The sequence below is a fragment of the Trichechus manatus genome, unplaced genomic scaffold (genome assembly GCF_000243295.1).
Source record: "Trichechus manatus latirostris isolate Lorelei unplaced genomic scaffold, TriManLat1.0 scaffold00008, whole genome shotgun sequence".
NCBI lineage: Eukaryota > Metazoa > Chordata > Mammalia > Sirenia > Trichechidae > Trichechus > Trichechus manatus.
Window position 1 is genome coordinate 31,580,366 of NW_004443944.1, and position 21,000 is coordinate 31,601,365.

The 21,000-nt window shown below is 39.8% G+C and overlaps 1 protein-coding gene across 1 annotated transcript in view; it reads right to left on the reverse strand.

Annotated features, from left to right (window-relative positions):
- Positions 1–20,967, reverse strand: part of ASXL1 (ASXL transcriptional regulator 1) — an 80,787-nt gene extending 59,820 nt beyond the window's left edge. The window contains exons 1-4 of the mRNA XM_004370455.3: positions 20,911–20,967; positions 14,781–14,863; positions 13,871–13,873; positions 12,229–12,337 (exon numbers count right to left, since the gene is read on the reverse strand). Of these exons, the coding sequence (XP_004370512.1) occupies positions 12,229–12,337; positions 13,871–13,873; positions 14,781–14,863; positions 20,911–20,967 (252 nt within the window). The remainder of the gene's footprint in view (positions 1–12,228; positions 12,338–13,870; positions 13,874–14,780; positions 14,864–20,910) is intronic.
- Positions 20,968–21,000: the final 33 nt, after the last annotated feature.

Sequence of the window (21,000 nt, forward strand, 5' to 3'; positions counted from 1 at the left end):
ACGCTGTTCAAAGGATTTTATCAACAAAATGAAGAAACTTACAGACCAGGAGAAAATTTTGTGGAACCAGATACCTGACAAGGATTTAATATCCAGAATATATAAAGAACTCCTACAACTTAACAACAAAAAGACAGACAACCAAATCGAAAACTGGGCAAAGAACTTGAAAAGACATTTTACCAAAGAGGATATACAAATGGCCAACAAGCACATGAAAAGACGTTCAACATCATTAGTCATCAGAGAAATGCAAATTAAAACCACAATGAGGTACCATCTCACCCCTACTAGAATGGTTATGATTAAAAAAAAAAAAAAAAAAAAAACAGAAAATAACAGGTGTTGGCAGGATGTGGAAAAATTGAAACCCTCATCCACTGCTGATGGGAAGCCACTGTGGAAAACAGTTCTGTGGCTCCTCAAAAACTTAAACATAGAGCTACCATATGACCCAGCAATCCCAATCCTAGGTATATAACCAAAAGAACTGAAAACAAGAATGCCGACAGAAACCTGTAAACCAGTGTTCACTGCAGCACTACTCACAATAGCCAAAAGATGCAAACAACCTAAATGTCCATCAACAGACAAATGAATAAACAGAATGTGGTACATGCATACGGTAAAATATTACTCAGCCATAAAGAGAAATGCAGTCTTGATACATACTACAACATGGATGAACCCTGAAAACATTATGCTGAGTACAATAAGTCAGTCACAAAAGATACTGTATGATCCCACTTATAGGAAATAGGCAAATGTATAGAGATCAAAGCTTATTTGTAGTTACCAGGGGCAGGAGGGAGAGGGAAGGAGGAAGTCCTTGCTTAAGGGTACTGAGTTTCTGTTAATGATGATGGAATAATTTGGAAAAGGATAGTGGTAATAGTTGCACATGACAAACTTAATTGATGTCACAGAATTATACGTGTAAAAATTGATAAATTGGCAAATGTTTTGTCATATGTATTTTCACCACAATTTAAAAAAAACAAAAAACTGTTGCTACAATTTGTAGAGCAAATGGTCCTGCTCTACAAACGGGGCCTTCTGTGCAGACTTCCTATACAGCACAGAGCAGTACAGGGTTTGAAATAAAACAGCCTCCAATAAATACCAAATACATCACAAAAGAATGAGAAAGAAAAATATCCAGGGCTGACTTAGTTTTCACAAAAAATAATCTGGACACTAGAATGTGAGCATTGGAAGTGTCTTTACTGATTTTTTGGTCCAGACTTTCAACAGAGCTTCAAGGTTCTGGGAAGATGCCTTAGGTGCTTAGGGCGCAGAATGGGAGTGGTGGAACTCACAAAAGATGAAGAAGCTGGGCCCTCACGCCTGCTTCAAGTAAAGCAGTTTCACAGTCATCTATTTATACTTTGCAGTTCCATTTCATGAGATAAAAAGACTTTACACCTGAAGTATTTAAACAATCAATCTACTTTAACACCTCAGTGTCAGAGACAAGGAAGGATACTGTTAGGGATTTAACTGCATCCTCCAAAAATGTGTAGCAATTTGGCTAGGCCATGATTCCCAGTATTGTGTGATTGTCTACCATTCTGTCATCTGATATGATTTTGCTGTGTGTTATAAATCCTACCTCTGGGATGTTAACGAGGTGGGATTAGTGGCAGTGATGTTAAAGAGGCAGGACTCAATCTACAATATTAGGTTGTGTTTTAAGTCAATCTCTTTTGAGATATAACAGAGAGAAGCAAGCAGAGTGACAGGGGACCTTGTACCACCAAGAAAGTAGTGCCAGGAACACAGCACATCCCTTGGATCCATGGTTCCCGCAGTGAGAAGCTCCTAGACCAGGGGAAGATTGATGACAAGGACCTTCCCCCAGAGCTGACAGAGAGAAAGCCTTCCCCTGGAGCTGGCATCCTGAACTCAGACTTCTAGTTTACTAGACTGTGAGAGAATAAATTTCTCTTTGTTAAAGCCATCCACTTGTGGTATTTCTGTTACAGCAGCACTAGATAACTAAGACAGGTACATAGAGATATTCAGTAATACATGAAGTATTACACTAGAATCCAGACGCAACTCCTATTCTAGGGCTCTTGCCACCACCATATATCGCTCGTTATGGCACAGAAAAGAAAGCCAATGATTAGAAATGCCAGATAATGAAGGCAGAGTCCAGAAATTCAAACCAACCAGACACAGCCAAAGAGTTCATGTCTGAGTATATGAAAAGTTACTCTTGCTTCACAATTGCAAGAGTTCTCATTAAAGAGAGTAGAAATGACATTTTGAGAAATATCAAGGAACTCACAAGATGCTTCAAAAGGATGAAATGGCCAAAGGTCATAAGATCAAAAGAAAAACTTTATTCTACACTGCCATAATGAAAAGAAAACAAATGCAAAGGTGGAGACCTGGGTTCTAGTCCCAACTCAGCCATACATATTTGTCACACAGATGTGGGATCACAAATAAGTCATTTAATCTGTTAGAAGCTCAGTTTTCTATCTGTAAAATGAGAATAGACTGAATGATTTGAGATCCCCTCCCACACTAAAATTCTAGGATTCTAAGTATAGGTAGTCCCTGACTTAAGACGAGATTCCATTTCAACGAGTCCGTCATGAGTTCTGACATAAGTCGAATACCTCATTTTTGCTTTTTTTAGTTTTCATTATCATTGCCATAGCCTGCTATGTGGCAGTGCTTTGAACAGTAAATCATAACAATGAACATCTGAAAATGATAACATCAGCAAAATATGTGCTGCAACACTGTATGCAGTACGTATTACTAACGATAAGATGTACCAAAAATAAATAAATAACCAACAGACAGTCGTAAGTGCAGTTCGAAGTAACCTGAATACACCATTAAGTCGGAGACTACCTATATTAAAAAAATCATATATTTGATAAGGCTTACACGGACTACAAAAGACATTATCTAAAAACATCATAATCATTTTAAATTTAAGTAGAAGTTCTTTTCTTCTAATAAGTGAAAACTCCAAAAAGTTCAAAACTCTAAAAACAATAATAACATGGTACTTAAAAAGTACCTAAAATGTTTACACCATTTCTAATGGCTCAGATTCTTACATCAGCAATTAAGAGGAACCAGATTATGACCACAGACTGAGAAAGAAAGACTTATTTCTAGTGTCAGCAGATTCTTTCACAGATTAATGTAGAACTGCCCCAGAGAGGGCAAGAAAAAAAAAATGGTTCTCAAAAGTCACCTTGCTGAAACCCTGAATAGCCAAAGCAATACTGAAGAAAAAGAACAAAGCAGAAGGTCTCCCACTCCCCAATATCGAAACATACTACACAGCCACTGTAATCAAAACAGCCTGGTATTGGTTCAACAACAGACATATAGACCAGTGGGAACAGAATTGAGAACCCGGAATAAAACCCAGCCATCCATGGACAACTGATTTTCAACAAGGGGGTCAAAGCCCATTCAACAGGACAGAAAACAGTCTCTTTTGGTGCTGGCAAAACTGGATATCCACCTGCAGAATAATAAAGCAGGACCCACAGCTCACATCATACACAAAAACTAACTCAAAACGGATCAAAGACCTAAATGTTAAATCTAAAACTGTAAAATCCATGGAAAACAACATAGGGAGAAAACTATGGGACCTAATCTTTTGTAAAATAGGATAACAAGCATGACAATAAACGTACAAGTAGAAGACGACAAAATAAATAAACGGGACCTCATAAAAATTAAAAATGTATGCTCGTCAAAAGACTTTATTAGAAGAGTGAATAGACAACCTACAGACTGGGAAAAAATCTTCGGAAATCACTTATCTGATAAGGGTCTAATCTCTAAAATCTATAGAAAACTCAACTCAACAACAAAAAGACAAACAACCCAATCACAAAATGGGCAAAAGACACAAACAGAACCTTCACCAAAGAGGATATCCAAGTGCCAACAAACGTGAAAAGATGACGACCATCATTAGCCATTAGAGAGATGCAAATCAAAACTATAATGAGATACCATCTTATACCAGCTAAAATGGCAATGATTAAAAAAAAAAAAATAGATAACAACAAACGCTGGCGAGGATCTGGGGAGACTGGAACCCTTATCCATTGCTGGTGGAACTGTAAAATGGTACAACCACTACAGAAAACACTATGGCGCTTTCTCAAAAAACTAGTAGAACTAGAACTACCCTATGATCCAGCAATCCCACTCCTTAGTATATACCCTAGAGACCTAAAAATAATGACACAAGCAGACATATGCACACCAACGTTCACTTCTGTTTTATTCATTAATAGCAAATAAATGGAAAAAAGCAGTGTTCATCAACGAATGGAGAAGCAAACTGTGGTACATACATACAATGGAGTACCACACAACCATAAAGAACAATGATGGGTCTGCGAAACATATAACACCGTGGATGGACCTGGAGGGCATAATGCTTAGTGAAGTAAGTCAAGCATTTAAGGACAAATATTGCATGAACCCTCTTTTATAAATAGACAAGAACAGATAAAGAGAAATCAATGTTCATTGGTGGTTACCAGGAAAGGGGAAGGGGGGATTACACCTTATACAGTAGAAACTAGTTATTTTTGGCAATGGGAAAAGTGGCACGGACTGTGGATATAGTGAGCACAGCATAACCAAAGTAATAATGAGCATCTGACTACATATGGATGGGTACAGGCAAACTGGAATACAGGTACGTACAGATGCGCACATGGTTGAGAACAGATAAATGTATCTATAAACCAGAAAAACCTGAACTCATTAATGTCAAGTCGATACTGACTCATAGTGACCCTACAGGACAGAGTAGAACTGTTCCATAGGGTTTCCAAGGAGTGGCTGGTGGATTTGAACTGCTGACCTTCTGGTTAGCAGCCAGGCTCTTTAGCCACTGCGCCTCCAGGGCTCCAGAAGTATCTACAAACAAACAAAAAAATAAACCCGCTGCTGTCAAGTCAATTTGGACTCATAGCAACCCCACAGAATAGAACTGCCCTATAGGGTTTCCAAGGAGCAGCTGGTGGATTCAAACTGTCGACCTTTTGGTTAGCAATCATAGCTTGCCATAGCTTTTAACCACTGAGAAACGAGGCCTCTAGAAGTATCTACACCCTAGGAGCAGAAGAACTAGATGGTGCCCAGCTACCACCACTGACCATTCTGACCAGGACCACAATAGTTGGTTCTGGATAGAATGGGATAAAAATATGGAGCAGAACTCAACTTCTTTTTTTAAAAAAAGCCAGACAAACTGGAACAGTAGAGAACAGAAGACCCCTGGAGACTATCACCCTGAGACATTCTTTAAACCTAGAACCAAGTCTATCTCCAGAGATCACCTTTTAGCGAAACAGCAGAGTGGCACACGAAGTAAAGGCTATTACCCATAAGTAAGATCTGTTCCCTACTTAAAAACCATCACTATGAGACCAAAAGGTCAACAATTTCTCAAAAGCAAAGATGAGAAGATAAAGGGGCAGGGAAACCAGAGTACTGGAATTGGGACAAACAGAGCACAAAGAGCACGTTGATACACTGTGATAAATATAACTAACATCACTGAACAATTTGTGTGGAACTGTCAAATAGGAACCTAACTTGCTGTGTAAACTTTCACCAAAAACTCAATAAAATATTTTTACAAACTGTCATCTTGCTGAGAAGAAAAAAATAACCCAAAACCTTCATATTTTATAATAAAAACTGATATAAAAGCAAGGTGAAATACAAGGACAATTAGCTGGCTTAAGATTTTAATGTCGCTATTTTCTATTTTTCATCCGCTAATATTTATTGAGTACTTGCTATGGGCCAGATGCAGTGAAAACAAAGTCCCTTTTCTACCAGCACTTACATTCTAGAGCAGGGAGGCCAAAAATAACCAAGTCACCAAATAAACAAGGTACTTTCAGATACTGATAGGACTGTAAAAACAAACAAAAGCCAAATAATGTTGTGGAATTAGATTGGTAGTTAAAGAAAGCACCCCTGAGAAAACACTACTGGACTTGGAATCAAATAACAAGAAAGAAGTTATCTCCAAGCAAAGACCTAGGAGCAGCATTTTCCAGGCAGAGGGGCTAGCAAGTGCAAAGGACCTGAGACAGACACAAGTTTGAGGTGTTTGAGAACAAAGTAAAGGTCAGTGTGGCTGTGGTGAAATGAGTTCTTTTCTGTGGCCTTTTTCCTTGGTCTTCTGGAAAAACAGCTTGTGAGATTTTTCCCCTAAATTCTGAGGAGTTACCTTTGCCCTAGTTTTCTACCCTTAGAGGGTTTGTTTCTTTTGTCCAGGTTGACTAACATTTGCAGGATAAGCTGTAAACTTTTTGTCTAGTCCTGGGCTGTACCCTGCCCTGTGATTGGTATGCACCATGCAGGGATTGGTCAATAGACTATGCAAATGAGGTGAGTTGTAGCCTTATATGCAAATGAAGTGTCTGTGGCCTGGGGGAATACCATGTCTTGAAATTGACAAGGAGTTTGTATATTTAAGCAGCCTGCCCCACAGAGGTTTTTCAGACAGAAGAAGCAGGAGAAAGATGAGAGAAGAAGGAGAGAGAGAAAGCAGGCAATGAACCTCCTAAAAGAGCTGTAACACTGAAGACAGTGAGAGGCCAGGAAGGGGCCCAGCAGCAAAACTAGCAGCAACACGCCCGGAAGGGGGCCAGTGGCAGAACCAGCAGCAAGAGGTGGCAGGGCCAAGAGGATCCTGTCCTAAGTGGGCCGAGAGAAGAGAGAGAGAGAGACTTGCACGACCAAGAGGAGCTGAGAGAGCTGTCCTGCACTGAACAAGGGAGATTTTGCCTGCATGCTTCCTGATCCTGATCCCAAGTTGTAGCCTGCTGATCCTGATCCCAAGTTGTACCCTGTTCCTTTATAAACCACTTAACTGTAAATATGGTCTGTGAGTCCTGTGTGGCCACTGCCATGGATTATCAAACCCAGAAGATAAGTAGAGTGCCATGGGAGGGATGGCTGGTGTCAGAATTGGTAAAAAGGATGCAGGGTGGAGGTAGGTCTGACTGCCTTGGGCTAATCTTGATTCGCATTATCCCACCTGAAATTAGACAGGTTCTGATGCTTCTACTACTACTATTACCCAAATTTTACAGTGTCTGAAGTATAATGAACAAGGCAAAGTTCCAGGGAAGTAGGCAAGGGCCAAACAGGAGAGTGACATGATCTGATGTGCATTTTTGTTAATAAAAAGAACAATCTGCTTGCACCTATCAAAAATCAAAACGGATTCTGATATCGTCTCTCAAATGGTAAAAACTCTATCATTTTATTGTATCTAAGCCCAGGCTTATCCTATTCGTTCTCTTCTTGGTATCTAATGGCAATACAAATAGTTCTGAAATCACTCTAAGTATGGAGCTGTGCAAGAGTCCTGGTGGTACAGTGGTAAAGTGCTCAGCTGCTAACCTAAAGGTTGGTGGTTTTAACCCACCAGTGGCTCCACGGGAAAAAAAGACCTGGAGATCTGCTCCTATAAAAATGACAGCCTGGAAAACCCTATGGGGGCAGTTCTATTCTGTCCCATAGGGTCCCTGTGAGTCAGAATCAACTCCACAGCACACAACAACAACACAAGAGTTGTGCACGAGTATTTTAATTTTATTTACTTGAACAACAATGTGAGAATGCAATAATTACCTCTCTCTCTTTCCCCATTTGCTTTTTCCTTTCTCTTACTTGCAAACTGTGGATTTTAACAGATGGATACTCAAATGTAGTCATCTATTTCTTTTACTGAGAAGATTTTTTAACACTTTTTTTATATTCCATATATTAGAGAGGTTCAACTGAGCTTGTTAATTGAATTTAAAAAGACCGCGAAGGCTGAGTCCTATGTTGCCACAAGGGGTGTAATAAAATGCAAATAGCCATGAGTGACATCTCAATTTGAGCAAAAACAAAACTGAATAATGTTCAGATGACTGCAGTTATGCCTGACAGTGAATACTGGAATGACATTCACCAACCCAGTTTAAACTCACCAGTGACACACTCACTCAGTCACAAAAGCGTAGCAGTTTAGCATGAAAGTCCTAAGAAAGCAGAACACTACAAGGAGCACACAGTTGTTTCATGAGGATAGGAAATCCCAAGTTCAAAGAACAATATAAATCCCACCTCTAACTAGGCAATGATCAACACTGACAACTGACATCAGGAAAAGCTTAAGGAAGTAATTTAAATCAAGAATTAAAAGCAAGAATACGTTTCCTCTAACCTATCCACTCCTGAAGACTAGCTCTAAGAACTGATGCAAGCATCCATATATAGTATCAGACGTACCATGACATCACCCAGAACAACTTTCATCGAGAAGGCATCCGATGGCATGGCCAAATACTCTACCCTAATCATGGATAAAGCCACACAAATGTATCCAGAACTGAAAGAATTCCTGTTTTCAAATAAGTAGCAAAGCCACATAGATAAGTATAATTCTGAACTGGATGGCCCACCAGAAGAGACTTCCAAGCAGGGAGGAGAAAAACTACCAAGTCATTCTGCACATGCCTTTCCTGAACACAGGGGAAAATCTTAGACGAGGAAAATGTCCCCAGATTTCAAAGGTGTCACTACCATTTTCAAAAGAAAAATGAGAAATATGAGCTAAATAATATGTGTCTTGTCCCTTTTTTCAGACAAGATCCTGACCAAACTACCCCTATGTAGATCACTGTGCGAAACATCCCATTACATTCTTCGCTGCTGAGTGGCTTTTGGCCACAACCTAGAACAGACATCATCTAGGAAGTGCAAACTTAGGAGAGTCTAGTGTAGAAACCAGGATTTCTACACTCTTATGAGTCCCTTAAAAATGTATTTAATTCTACAAGACAACTGGACTCTTTGAAAATGTCAATGTCATGAAAACAAAATAATGTAAGGGAACTGGTCTACTTTAAAGAAGGTTAAAGGGATATGACAACCAAATGCAATGCATGATCCTGGAATGGATGCTAGATTTTAAAATAAGCTATAAAGGATATTTTTGGAGCAGTTAGAGAAAAATTTGAATACTATATATTTTATACTACTCTATCAATGTTAAGTTTCTTAAGAATGATAATATTAGGGTTATGTAGGAAAATGCCCTTATTCTTAAGACATACATTCCAAAAAATTAGGGGTAAAATGTCAGGTCTGTACTTATTAACCTTTTCCAATAGTTCTGAAAAAATGCATACATATGTAGCAAAGGATTAAAGCCAATGTGACAAATCTGTAACAAACAGTAATTCTAGGTGAAAGTTATATGGGTAGGATGTTCACTATAGTGTTCCTTCAGTTATTCTATAGGTTTGAAATTTTTCAAAATAAAAACCTGAAGGATAAAAAAAGAAAAAAAAAATGTACGTAACACCACCTCAGACTCAGGTGTTTATTGGACACACCCAGGTTCTCGGATAAACAAGATGTAATCAGCTGGTTCAGATTTTTAGTATCCTTTCTCACCCATTCCTGAATAGCAATAAAGAAAATACCTGCACAACTTCTGGGAGACAGTGTGGTATTGATGAGGACTTTAACAAGAGGCTAATAAATTACTACACATTCATAACCTGGAATCCTGTAAAAGTCTTTAAAAATATTAAGGTATATCTGTATGTACCATCATAGAAAGTGGTTTAAAATATATTAACTGAATAAAGCAAGAAGCAAAGCTATAAGGAGTATGATCCAATTCTTTATTAATTTATTAATCATCTAAATTGTTATTAATATAAAACATCTGGAGTAATAATGGAGCTCTGGTGGCACAGTGGTTAAGAACTTGGCTGCTAACCAAAAGGTCAGCAGTTCGAATCCACCAGCCACTCTTTGGAAATCCTATAGGTCAATTCTACTCTGTCCTACAGGGTCGATACAGTCGGAATCGACTTGGCAGCAAGGGGTTTGGTTTTTTTGTTTGTTTGGAATAATAATATATTGCTAAGAGTGGTTACAGGTGGCAGAATTTTATAGGTTACTTTCGCTTTCTGTTAGAAACCTACATTTTCCACATAAGCATATATTGCTTTTCTACCAGGTCAAACACGTCAAGACATACACACACACAGAGATATCATTAAACAAGCTAAAATTCTACCAAAGCTACAGCTGTATGCACCCTTCATTTTGGCTTTGAGATTTGAGCTAGATGCCAGAGGCAGATCTATGAACAGTTTCACCACAATTATGAGCAAAATTTATCATCACATGTCAGATAACAAAAGGATAATAATGAAGTACTACAATGAAGCCATTATTCACTAGTTTATTCATTAAATATACATTTATAGACGGCTACTTACACCCAGTACTGTGGATACCGAAACGAGTAAGACATAGACTCTGCCCTAAAGGGGTTTACAGTCTAATTGGAGGAACCAGTCAAGCAAACGATTAATCCAAAGAGAGCACAACAAATATCAGAGAAGTGATGCTTGCTGACGTACAACTCCAATGAGCAACATGCTAAGAAGGATAAGTAACACAAGGTTGAAGGCAGAGAAGATGATACACAAATAAGCACATCTTCTTCAGTCAATGCATCTCAGACACAGGCTGCAGATTGGGAGAAGCAGACACCAGGCATACAACAGATTCATACAATGGTGCTTTCAGAGGTTTGTCATGGAAAAATGAAAGCTCATAAATAAGGCAGGAAAATAAGGCAGGAAAAAATATAACTCAAAGATACATTAAAATTAAAATGAAGAAATATAATTCAGTTCAATTATTGAGCAGGAACTATCCCAAGAATTCTACCCAGAGGGCAAATTATGAAAAAATAAATAAAACTCAGTTCTTATCCTCAAGGTGCTCATAGAAAAACGTATGTTCCTTCCTTTTAACCCCAAATGAAATAGAAAAATGCCATTAACAGGCAATTAAGGATGAAGAACCTAAAAGAATACTATAAAGGCTACCGTTTGTTAAGTACTGACTTGTGCCAGGGATGCACACACCACCATAAAAAGGGCTACATCTCTCCGAGGTTACAAAGCTAGGTTTTGAGCTCAGGACTCCGTCTCTCCCAAGGCTCAGTTCTTGACACTACACTATGCTGCCTCTTAACAATAAAAGTATACAAGGATAAAAGGGGAAAAAGTCCAAAATATTAGAAATAAAAACAATAAACAGCGAAAACATCTGAACATAAGATTCATCTGATGTATACATAAAGACCGAAGTTTATGACTAATCAGTTATATAATTGGTATTTGCTCAAGTATTTAATTTTAATTAATACAGTTTACTAATAAAACAAAACTCAAACGGAAAGGTCTATATACTGACTACCACAATTTATAAATGTATTATGGGAGAGTATGAGGGTTAGCATCAAATTCTTACTGTCACCACTGTCAACAGATCATCTTATGTCTAAATCAGAGGTTGGTAAACTACAGCTTGCAGGCCAAATCTGGCCTGCCATCTGTTTTTGTAAATAGTTTTACAGGAACATACTTTTATTGGAATATATCCATTTGTTTGTGTATTGTCTATGGCTGCTTTCCTGCTACAATAGCAGAGTTGAGTAGTTACAACTGTACTGGTCTACAAAGTTTAAAATATGTTTTATCTAGCTCTTTTAAGTTTGCTGACCTCTGGTCTAAATGATAGCCATATACATCACAAACAGTAGAAAAAAATTAACCTGTTCATTTCAGGCCTATTTAAGCTTTATCATAAAGTCTACCTGATTTAAGTTCTTTCCTTTGTAATTAGTATCACTTAGTAAATGCAAATGAGCTTTTGAATTTCCACAAATAGGTTCACACTTCAGTTATTTTCCAGACAGTAGACCTTACTTCAGCTGCCCAGTAATTTATCCTTCACAATATTAATACAAACAAAATCCTAATTAAGGCACAGTTACAATTACCCCCGCACATACTTATCCCTTAATTTTGTACCAGCTACAAAGACACAGACAAGCAAAAGCAGAATATAGAGACAACAGCTGATTTGACTAAATAATTCCTAATAACCTGTTCACACTAAAACACCCCACTTAAAGTGTCATTTAGGAGCAAATAGCATCAATATCACCTGACTGCTTACTAGAAATGCAAATTCTTGGGCCCCACTCCAGATCTACTGATTCAGAATCTCTGGGGTAGGGCCCAAGAATCTGTATTTTACAAGCACTCCAGGTGACCCTTATGCACACTAAAAGTTTGAGAATTGCTGCACTAAAACATAGTTTATATTACTTACTTTGAGTGTAAAAAGGCTGATTCGGCCAGGCAGTTTATAAAACAGCCCCTCTCCTCCTCTTGAGTTGGAATGTAGCATGGCATTGAGGCACGCGAGAGGAGATGTCCCACTGTAAAAACACAAAAGGATGAATGAGAGTCATACAAATGCATACGTCACTTGTTCCAAGTCCTAACTAACACCCTCCCAACTCATTCTTAAATCAAAAAAAAAGGGAACAAAAAATACAGAAAAGATCCATGACAATGATTCTACCATGAAAGCAGTAAAAGAATAGCCAAATAAAATTTACATAAATCACACCCAATGAGCTCTGGGATAAGACATGTTATAGGATACCCCCAACTCCATACTCAACACTTCTTTAGTGACCACTGACAATATGAACCATATTCCTAAGAAATTTAGTTAAAAACCCCCAAGTTCACTCAGGAGTTTTGAAAAAAACACATTACCCAATATTTTAGTATTAAGTTTCAGTAAAATCTTAAAAATTAAATCTTAGTATTAATTAAAAGGAAAACTGAGTTTCCTAGCATCTACATTTTAACCTGCATATCATGCTCAGAAATTGCCACATAACATTATCAGCACAAAGACCACAGAATCAATGATGCTGTCCAAATAAAACAAGAACACTTTTTTCTGTTAAATATTTCCTAATAAGTACACAAAAAGAATAGTATTTCATTTTCTTTTTCTCTGTTGAGGGAGGAGAGGAGGGTGAGTTTTATTCTATACCAACCCAAGAGAAATCATTTAAATTTGAACATATAAAGAAATATAAATCAGATTTAAAACCCAGTAATGTTCAAACGGAGCCCTGGTGGCGCAGTGGTTAAGAGCTGCAGCATGCTACAGCTGCTAACCAAAAGGTCAGCAGGTCAAATCCACCAGCCACTCCTTGGAGACCCTATGGAGTAGTTCTACTCTGTCCTACAGGGTCGCTATGAGTCAGAATCGACTCGACAGCAACTGGTTTGGTTTGGCTAACGTTCAAACGTTAAACCAAAAAAGAAGGCATATTAAGTGGTTTCATGGTCCCTGACCCAACTGTAGGTTGCAAAACAATGACAACTCAGTGAGACAGATGCTACTTACTAAATCTTAAAAAAGCTATCAAAAATAGACAAATGCCCATTATTAACTAAGTTTGACCCTTGCATGTTAGTGCTAGGAATCACCTGTGTACCCCTCCTTCCCTCTCCCCAGCGTGGTAAAAAAAAAATATATCTTCAGTAAAGCCTCTTAGCATTTTTTAGAACTAGAGGTCCTAATTTATGCAGAGTGTTAAAAATAAATTCTAATTCTAAAAAAGCCATTAAAAAAACCTATTACTTATTCTGCTTTGCAACACACTGGCTGCTAAAAAACGTTCAAGAACCACTGTCTCTATAAGAAGCCTTGTGCAGAATCTGGAGTATCAAGTGGGTGTGCTAACATCTCTGCTACAAGGGAAACTACATGCTGGCAGAGTCCTCCTGCAAACAATCTGACTCCTACACACTGTACTTCTGTCTACAAATCACAGAGCTGCTCACTCATCACAAGCCACCATGACTGCTTCATAATTCCTATAAGATGAAGAAGCAGAAACAAGTTAAGGTTCTCAATTCCATCTGTCCCAAAGGGACTAATTTACCTTCTATAGGTATAGTGGTCCAACAGCAGTGCAGACAGCAGCATGATGGGAAATAGCCCATAAAAACAAAAATAAAGCACAATTATAACAGTGCACAGCTACTATTTAAATGTACGTAATCTAGACAATCCTGATCTTCCCTCCCCACAAAATATTAACTCTAAAGAGTATCTGAACTGACAACTGGAAAGTAAAGACCTTTTGACCCTAATAGGTCAATTCAACATGCTAAAGCTTGACCAGCAAAACATACATGTTTGTTCTGGGACTGTGTTATGCTCCCCTTCTTCCTCGTTTAAAAAAAAAAAAAAATTGGGGGGGTGAGGGTGACGAGAAAGTAGTATTAAAGACAATCACTAATTTTCATGCTTACAGTTCCTATTGTACTTATTATATTTCTAACTTATTGCTTCTCTATGAAAACTACATAAGAAGAAAAATCAAGGACACCTCAAAATTTAGCATATTCCTACCATGAATGACTAGAATCAGTAAGGAAAAAAGCCAGTGATTTTGTACTGATAAGACCACTCTTGATCATAAAAGAAAGGACTTCAGAGGTACAGTGTAGAGGGGTACACGCTACAGCATATCAGGGTCTGGCCCTTCTCTATTACTGAAACAAAGTACGAGAGAGAATGTGCCCTAATGTCTTACACAAAAAACAAGCTCCATGTCCAAGACTCAAGAGGAAGCAAGGATGGGGAGAGCCACCAGATCTCTGAGGAAAACAAATGGATGTTCACCCACTCCCACACACCACTCATAGGACACAACCCGGGAGATAGTTCAACACCACCACCAGACACACGAGCACACATAAATACACATGTATACTCATATCGCTACATAACTATAGAAAGACACGTCCTATGAAACTCTCACGTTAAGCAACAAGATCAATACAAACCTCATTTCCTTTAGTCCTTCTGCCTCTATGACCTGCAGAATCTGTTTTGGTGTCATTGGAGCATCCGAGTAGTTTTCTAATACCTGAAGAAATACAAACGTCCTGATTCAGTGTGCAATTTCCATTTACATGCATCAATCTGTATTATGGGCTACCGTCCTGCTAGGAGGTACCAGCAGTGACAATTTTGTTTTTCCAGTTAAAATTACTTTAGAAACCAAATTATACATATATCCAGTTACTGGAAGTGACTGCAGCTAGCTAATTCTCAATTCTAAGAACACACATCTTCTTAGCAAACATGTTATGTATATATGTAACATACATAGCATAACATTTATGTTATGGTATGTGGGGCCTTAGTAACCCTGGTTAGTACTTAACCTGACCTTGTTAATGTGGCTAAACCACAGAATACATAGTGCTGCCTGATAAATTAAGACAGAAGAGTATTCAGGTTTTCTTTCCTAAGGAAGTTTGATTAGTGCCCATATTTTTATATAGTGCTTTTGCCACTGTGTTGTGAAATTCTGGTGTTACTGCCGCAGTACATTTTGCAATCTGGCAACGTGATGCTATAATTTCAGGCAACCGATGCAAACAAAACCATGAGAAATGTAATGGCCCATTTATGTTAGTATCATCTATAAGTCACGGCAATATTTTCTTAGTGATCTAATAGCAGCTCTCTTACTCTAAGAAGTTGAGTTGTTTTAGAAATGCTATTCTTCTAAGTTGGGGGAAAAGGCTGTCAATATCTTTGTATTTTCTCTTCCTGTGCAGCTGCTGAGGTTACTCCAAATCAAACTAACATCTTACAGTCTTTAACAACTATAATAACCAAGTATTGCTCTGTCACAAATAAAATGTAAAGCAAGAAACCTCACAGAGAGTATCTTCAGCAGCAGTCCTATAGAAGAATATAAACCTTTAGCACTAAAGGAAGTCAGTGTTCAGAGAAGTGTTGTTGTCAGGTGCCGTCAAGTCATTCGGACTCGTAGCAACCCTGTGTACAACAGTACGAAACACTGCCCGGTCTCGCGCCAGCCTCACAATCACTGGTATGTTTGAGCCCACTGTTGCAGCCACTGTGTCAATCTATCTCACTGAGGGTCTCCCTCTTTTTCGCTGGCCCTCTACTTTACCAAGCATGATGTCCTTTTCCGGGGACTGGTCCCTCCTGATAACACGTTCAAAGTATGTGAGACAAAGTCTCGCCACCCTCGCTTCTAAGGAGCATTCCGGCTGTACTTCTTCTAAGACAGATTTGTTTGTTCTTCTGGCAGTAGGAGAAGTAGATGCTAAAATAAAACCTCTATTTACCATGGTCCCATTCTGAGTCTCCTTCTTCTCAATTTTCATATTCTCCTTAGGTAACATTATAGTCTCTTATAGTCTCAAGTACCACCAAAATACTGATAACTCCCAAATCTCTACCTCTAGCCTTGACTTCTCCCCAAGCTTCAGACTCAAATGTTCAATTCTGTGCTGGACACCCCTCCTCAATCGTCAACGTATCAGTTGCCATCGAGTCGATTTAGATTCACAGCAATCCCATGTGTGTCAGAGAAAAACTGTGCTTCATAAGGTTTCAATGGCTGAGTTTTTGGAAGTAGACCGCCAGGCCTTTCTTCCAAGGTGCCTCTGGGTGAACTTGAACCACCAACCTTTCAGTTAGTGGGCAAGCACTTAAACGCCTGCACCACCCAGGGACTTCAAAATCACTTGCCACTAAGTCAACTCCAACTCATAGTGATTCTGGGTAGACTCGAATTCCCAACCTCCAGATCCACTCTTATCCTACCTTGGTTGGCAGCCTGTCCAGTCTCCTAAACCAGAAACCAAGGCATCATCCTTCACTCTCATCTCTCCCCGAGGACTCACAGTCAGTCTCTTACCTGACCCAACACAACAGCCTATCCCTGTGTCCAGCTCTGCTTTCCTTAAATCCCATTCTTACTCTGCTACCATCCTTCATTCACCAAATAAATGGAGTACCCGCTCTGGGCCAGGCAGGATTCTAGGGATTCATCACTAAACAAGACCAAATCCCTGCTCTGACAGAGCTACAGCCTGAGGTGACCCCAACAAAGCAAACCTGTCCTATCACTTTGCTGCTTTAAAATTCTTTAACATCTCCCTAATCATATACAGCAAAGCTGAAGCTTCCAGAGCCAGCTTGGTCCACTGGAAAAGCACAGGCTTTAGAACCAGACAGCTCTGGATTCAAATTCTGGCCTTCTAATCTTGGGAAAGTTACCTACCCAACTTGAGCCTTGGTTGCCTCACTTTTGAAGTAAAGATACTAATGTCTTCCTCTGAGTTGTTTTACAAGATTAGAAATAATGTAACTGCCTACATATACAGTGCCTGGCACAGAGTAGGTGTTTAGTGGCATGGCACACAAGAAAAGACCCTCACAATCTGGTCTCTGCCTGATTGCCAAACTGACACCCTACAAACTTTATGCTCCAATAACTATCTGTAGTTCCTCCCCACTCCCACACTCTCTGCCCTGCAAATGCATACAAAATAAGCACACATTCAGCGCCATTTCTTGTCACCAGCTCCTGCTCATGCCCTCTGTGATGAGGCTAACTTCTAATCACCCTTCATGAGTCAGTTTAGAAAACACCTTCTTCCAGGAAGCCTTCTCTGGTTTCTGCCAGGCAGAGTTAAATGTCTTTTCAGTGTCCCCATAGTTTCACAACACATATAATTTATCTTCCAAACCAAGACACTGGAGAGTGAAAGGACAACAGGCAGGAACCAGGATGTCTGTTCACCCTATTCTATACATCTGTGATGGCAGTTACCAATGCCTGTAATGAAATTCTATTCATGTGTCTGGATCCTCCCCACCCCCAGAACATCATAAGCTCCTCAGGGGCAATCCTCATCCATCTCTGTATTCCAAGAATGTAACCAACTAACAAAGTAGGCAATGCTGACTTGAACAAACCCACAATAAAACCTGCAAAAACTAATAGTGTTCACTGCCACAAGATATCATTTCTTTGATACTAATTAAGTGTGAGCTGAGCTAGGTAATTTTTGAAGGGTGGGCTTTTTTTTGGTTTGTTTTGGTTTATTAAGAAGCATGACTGAAAAAAATAGCTACCAGTTATTTAAGCAGCAGTCAGGAAGAGCCTGAGAATCTAAAGCAAGTAAATCTCTAAAGAGAAGTTACATCAAAAGATAAAGTATTCACTTTTATTAAAATTGTATATGCTCCCAGCTTTTAGTGTAAGAACAATTCAGCTGTGTTCTATTCCTAGTGTACCAAAAAAAAAAAAAAAAGTACACTATTTTTTTTCAAGTATCGCTTGTCCTACTTCAAAGGGGAAAAAAATGTTTGATGTAAGAATGGTCAGTCATGAATCAAAGTGAAAGATAAAGCATGCAATGAAGAGTTTCTCAAAGCCAGAGAGAATCCATTTAAGGGCACTCAATTTGAAGGGAAATCCCCTCAGCTATCTTCTCCCAAACAAATTGCTCATAACATAACAGCAGGAGGATTTATACCCACCCAACCTCCTGAAGTCTACCTCTTACATCTAGAAAAGACACTTCAAAATGTTTGAAAAAAGAACGTCTAGTACTTCTCAAAACATAATTAACATCTGCAAAAATCAATCTCCTGGAGTACACTACACCATTCTACTGAAATTCTCCAGAATTCACCTCCTTCCTCTACTGAAATAGTTTTTTTTTTTTGTTTTTTTTTAAGGCTACCACTTTCATCCAAGCCACCAATCTGAGGAAGGCCAGAAGAAATCTGAAACTGCCCCAAGCAAATGCATCTGACTGCCATAACACCCACTCCAAATTCACCTGTTCAAAGAGAAGTGTTCAGGTGATCTAACTGCCCTACCTCTACAGCTCACTCCTAGTCAGGCTTCTCTGTCCAACATTCACAAACTCTCCAGTACTGTGTTACAGCAAACTTAAGAAAGTGCAGAGAGGACTCTAAAAAGTTTCCTCATAATCACCAACAGGTCTCATTCAAAGGGATGAAAACTAAAAGACACATAAAAGACACGCAAAATTACACACCACATTCTTACAAGTCCTCTTTCCCGTGTATAAATCCACCATAAAGTAATTCCTATTTTTAATGAACATCTGGCATGAAGTTGATTCAATGATAAAACAGAAAATAGCAACCTGGATGCTAGAGCTCAGATCACAGCAAATTCAAACACCTAAACGGGCTTAACACAGCAATGTACCCCAAATTCCCAAAGTCTTTCAACTACTAGTAAGAGCCAGCGGAATTTTGAGACAAACAGATTTCAGAATTTTGTCAGGACATAAATAACACAGGATTTAAAAGTACTTTCCCCTACCTCTAACAAGTAAAATTCTGGCAAGTAAACTAACTTTGCATGCCCAGAGTCATAAACACCTGCATAACAGGAACTCAGAGGAGAGTTTCAATGAACACCCAAGACTCAAACTCAAAGAAGAAAGAGAACACATCCTTTTGGCTCTCCCCTACTCCCCTTCAGGCCTAAATTTGTTTCCGGGTGAAGCAACATTAGAGAAGTCCTGAAATCTCCAAGAAATTCTGAAAGTTAGCCAAAAACTTCCAATTTTGATTGAATCACAAAAAAAAAAAATTTAGGAACTTCAGAATCATCAAATTTCACATGCCAAACCAAATTAACAGAAACACAAAACTTCCACATACAAACAACTGCTATGTCTGTCCCTTGAGCAAATCAGGAACTCCAACGAAAATATGTCTACGGACAAAACATCTTTGGTTGGAAATCAATAACTGAGTCTTAAAGGCTCCAAGAAAGAAAAAGATGTACCCTAGGCTTATATCAACTCCCAACACATATTCATATTCCTCTGCACAACACCTATAAGGTAAGAACCTCACTTACTTCCCCATAAAATGAAAGATTAGAAGGTTGAGCTTCATTCATCATTAAAAGTGAATTACAGCAATTACATATAAACTACACCGTGCCAAAAGACAAGTATACTATCTGCACAATAACCTTGCTCTGTGACAGTTCTGAGGAAGTGACATCTCTGGGAGAAGTATAACCTGTTACTATTGTCATCAGCAAGATTTTACAAGAACATGTCTCAAAGCGTTTTAGCTTTGTGGGTACAAATCCAAAAGGAGACATATTTCACGTACAAGTCCTCTGAGGCTTTGAAAACAGAAAATTCACAACCCCCCTCACCAGGCAGCTTCAAACACTCAAATTACTCTCTCCTTTGCTAAGCAGTTATCTTCAAACAGAGATACTCTGTCTTTGTCTAACACATGCACCAGGACACCGAGGAACGGAGAACACACACAGACATTCATTGAAAAGTGTGGTCAGTTCTCTCCCAACTGCCTGTCGTGGTTCTAGCGTGGGAAGGAAAACACTCTAGTCAGCGTTTCTCCAAGCGTGGTCTGTGGGCCACCTGCATTGGATCACCTAGGAAGCTGGTTAAAATGCAGGTTCTCAGGCTCTACCTCAGAATCTTAAAAGTTAGCCTGTCTGAAGTGGGGCCCTAAAACCAGCATTTCTGGCAACCTCCCAGATGTCCCCATAGGACACTAAAGTTTGATAACCACTGGCTCGGGGGTTCAAGCTGGGAGTGAGCACTTGCTTCCTTCCACACACCTGGTTTAAATTGGGAAAGCTCAAAATGCCACCACGTCCTTGAAATTGGGGGTTTCCCCCCCTCCGGAGTCAAACTAACCACCCCATTACCCACCAGGCAGCAACGGAGGTACTTCCGACCCTTCCTGGTCACCCAACTCCCCCGGGAGAATAAACGAAGCTTCCCCAGACCCCCAGACGCCGCCAATTCGTGGGGGGAGGGGAGGCTGGGGCCCCGCCGCCCTTAGGGGGAGGAGCAGGGCTGCCGGCTCGCCCCTCCTCAGGAATTTAGAGGGGGGCGTGCTGAAAAGAGCACCACAGCCCGTCCCGGCGGGGGACCCCCTCCCCAGCCCGCGCTTTCGGGGGGGTTGTCCCGTTTCCAAAGGAAGCCTTCGTTGCCCCGCCCCCTCCCATGGAGGGCAGGGCCTCGCCCCTCCCCCTCCTCGTGGGGGTGCGCGGCGAGCCCACCCCCACGCTGCCCCCTCCACTGAGCCCCCCTCGGAGGCCGGTCTCACCAGGCGCGCGGCCTCAGCCCACGTGCGCTCCTTCTTCCTCTTCTGTTTGTCCTTCATTCTCCTCCTCCCCGGCGGCGGTGGCGGTGGCGG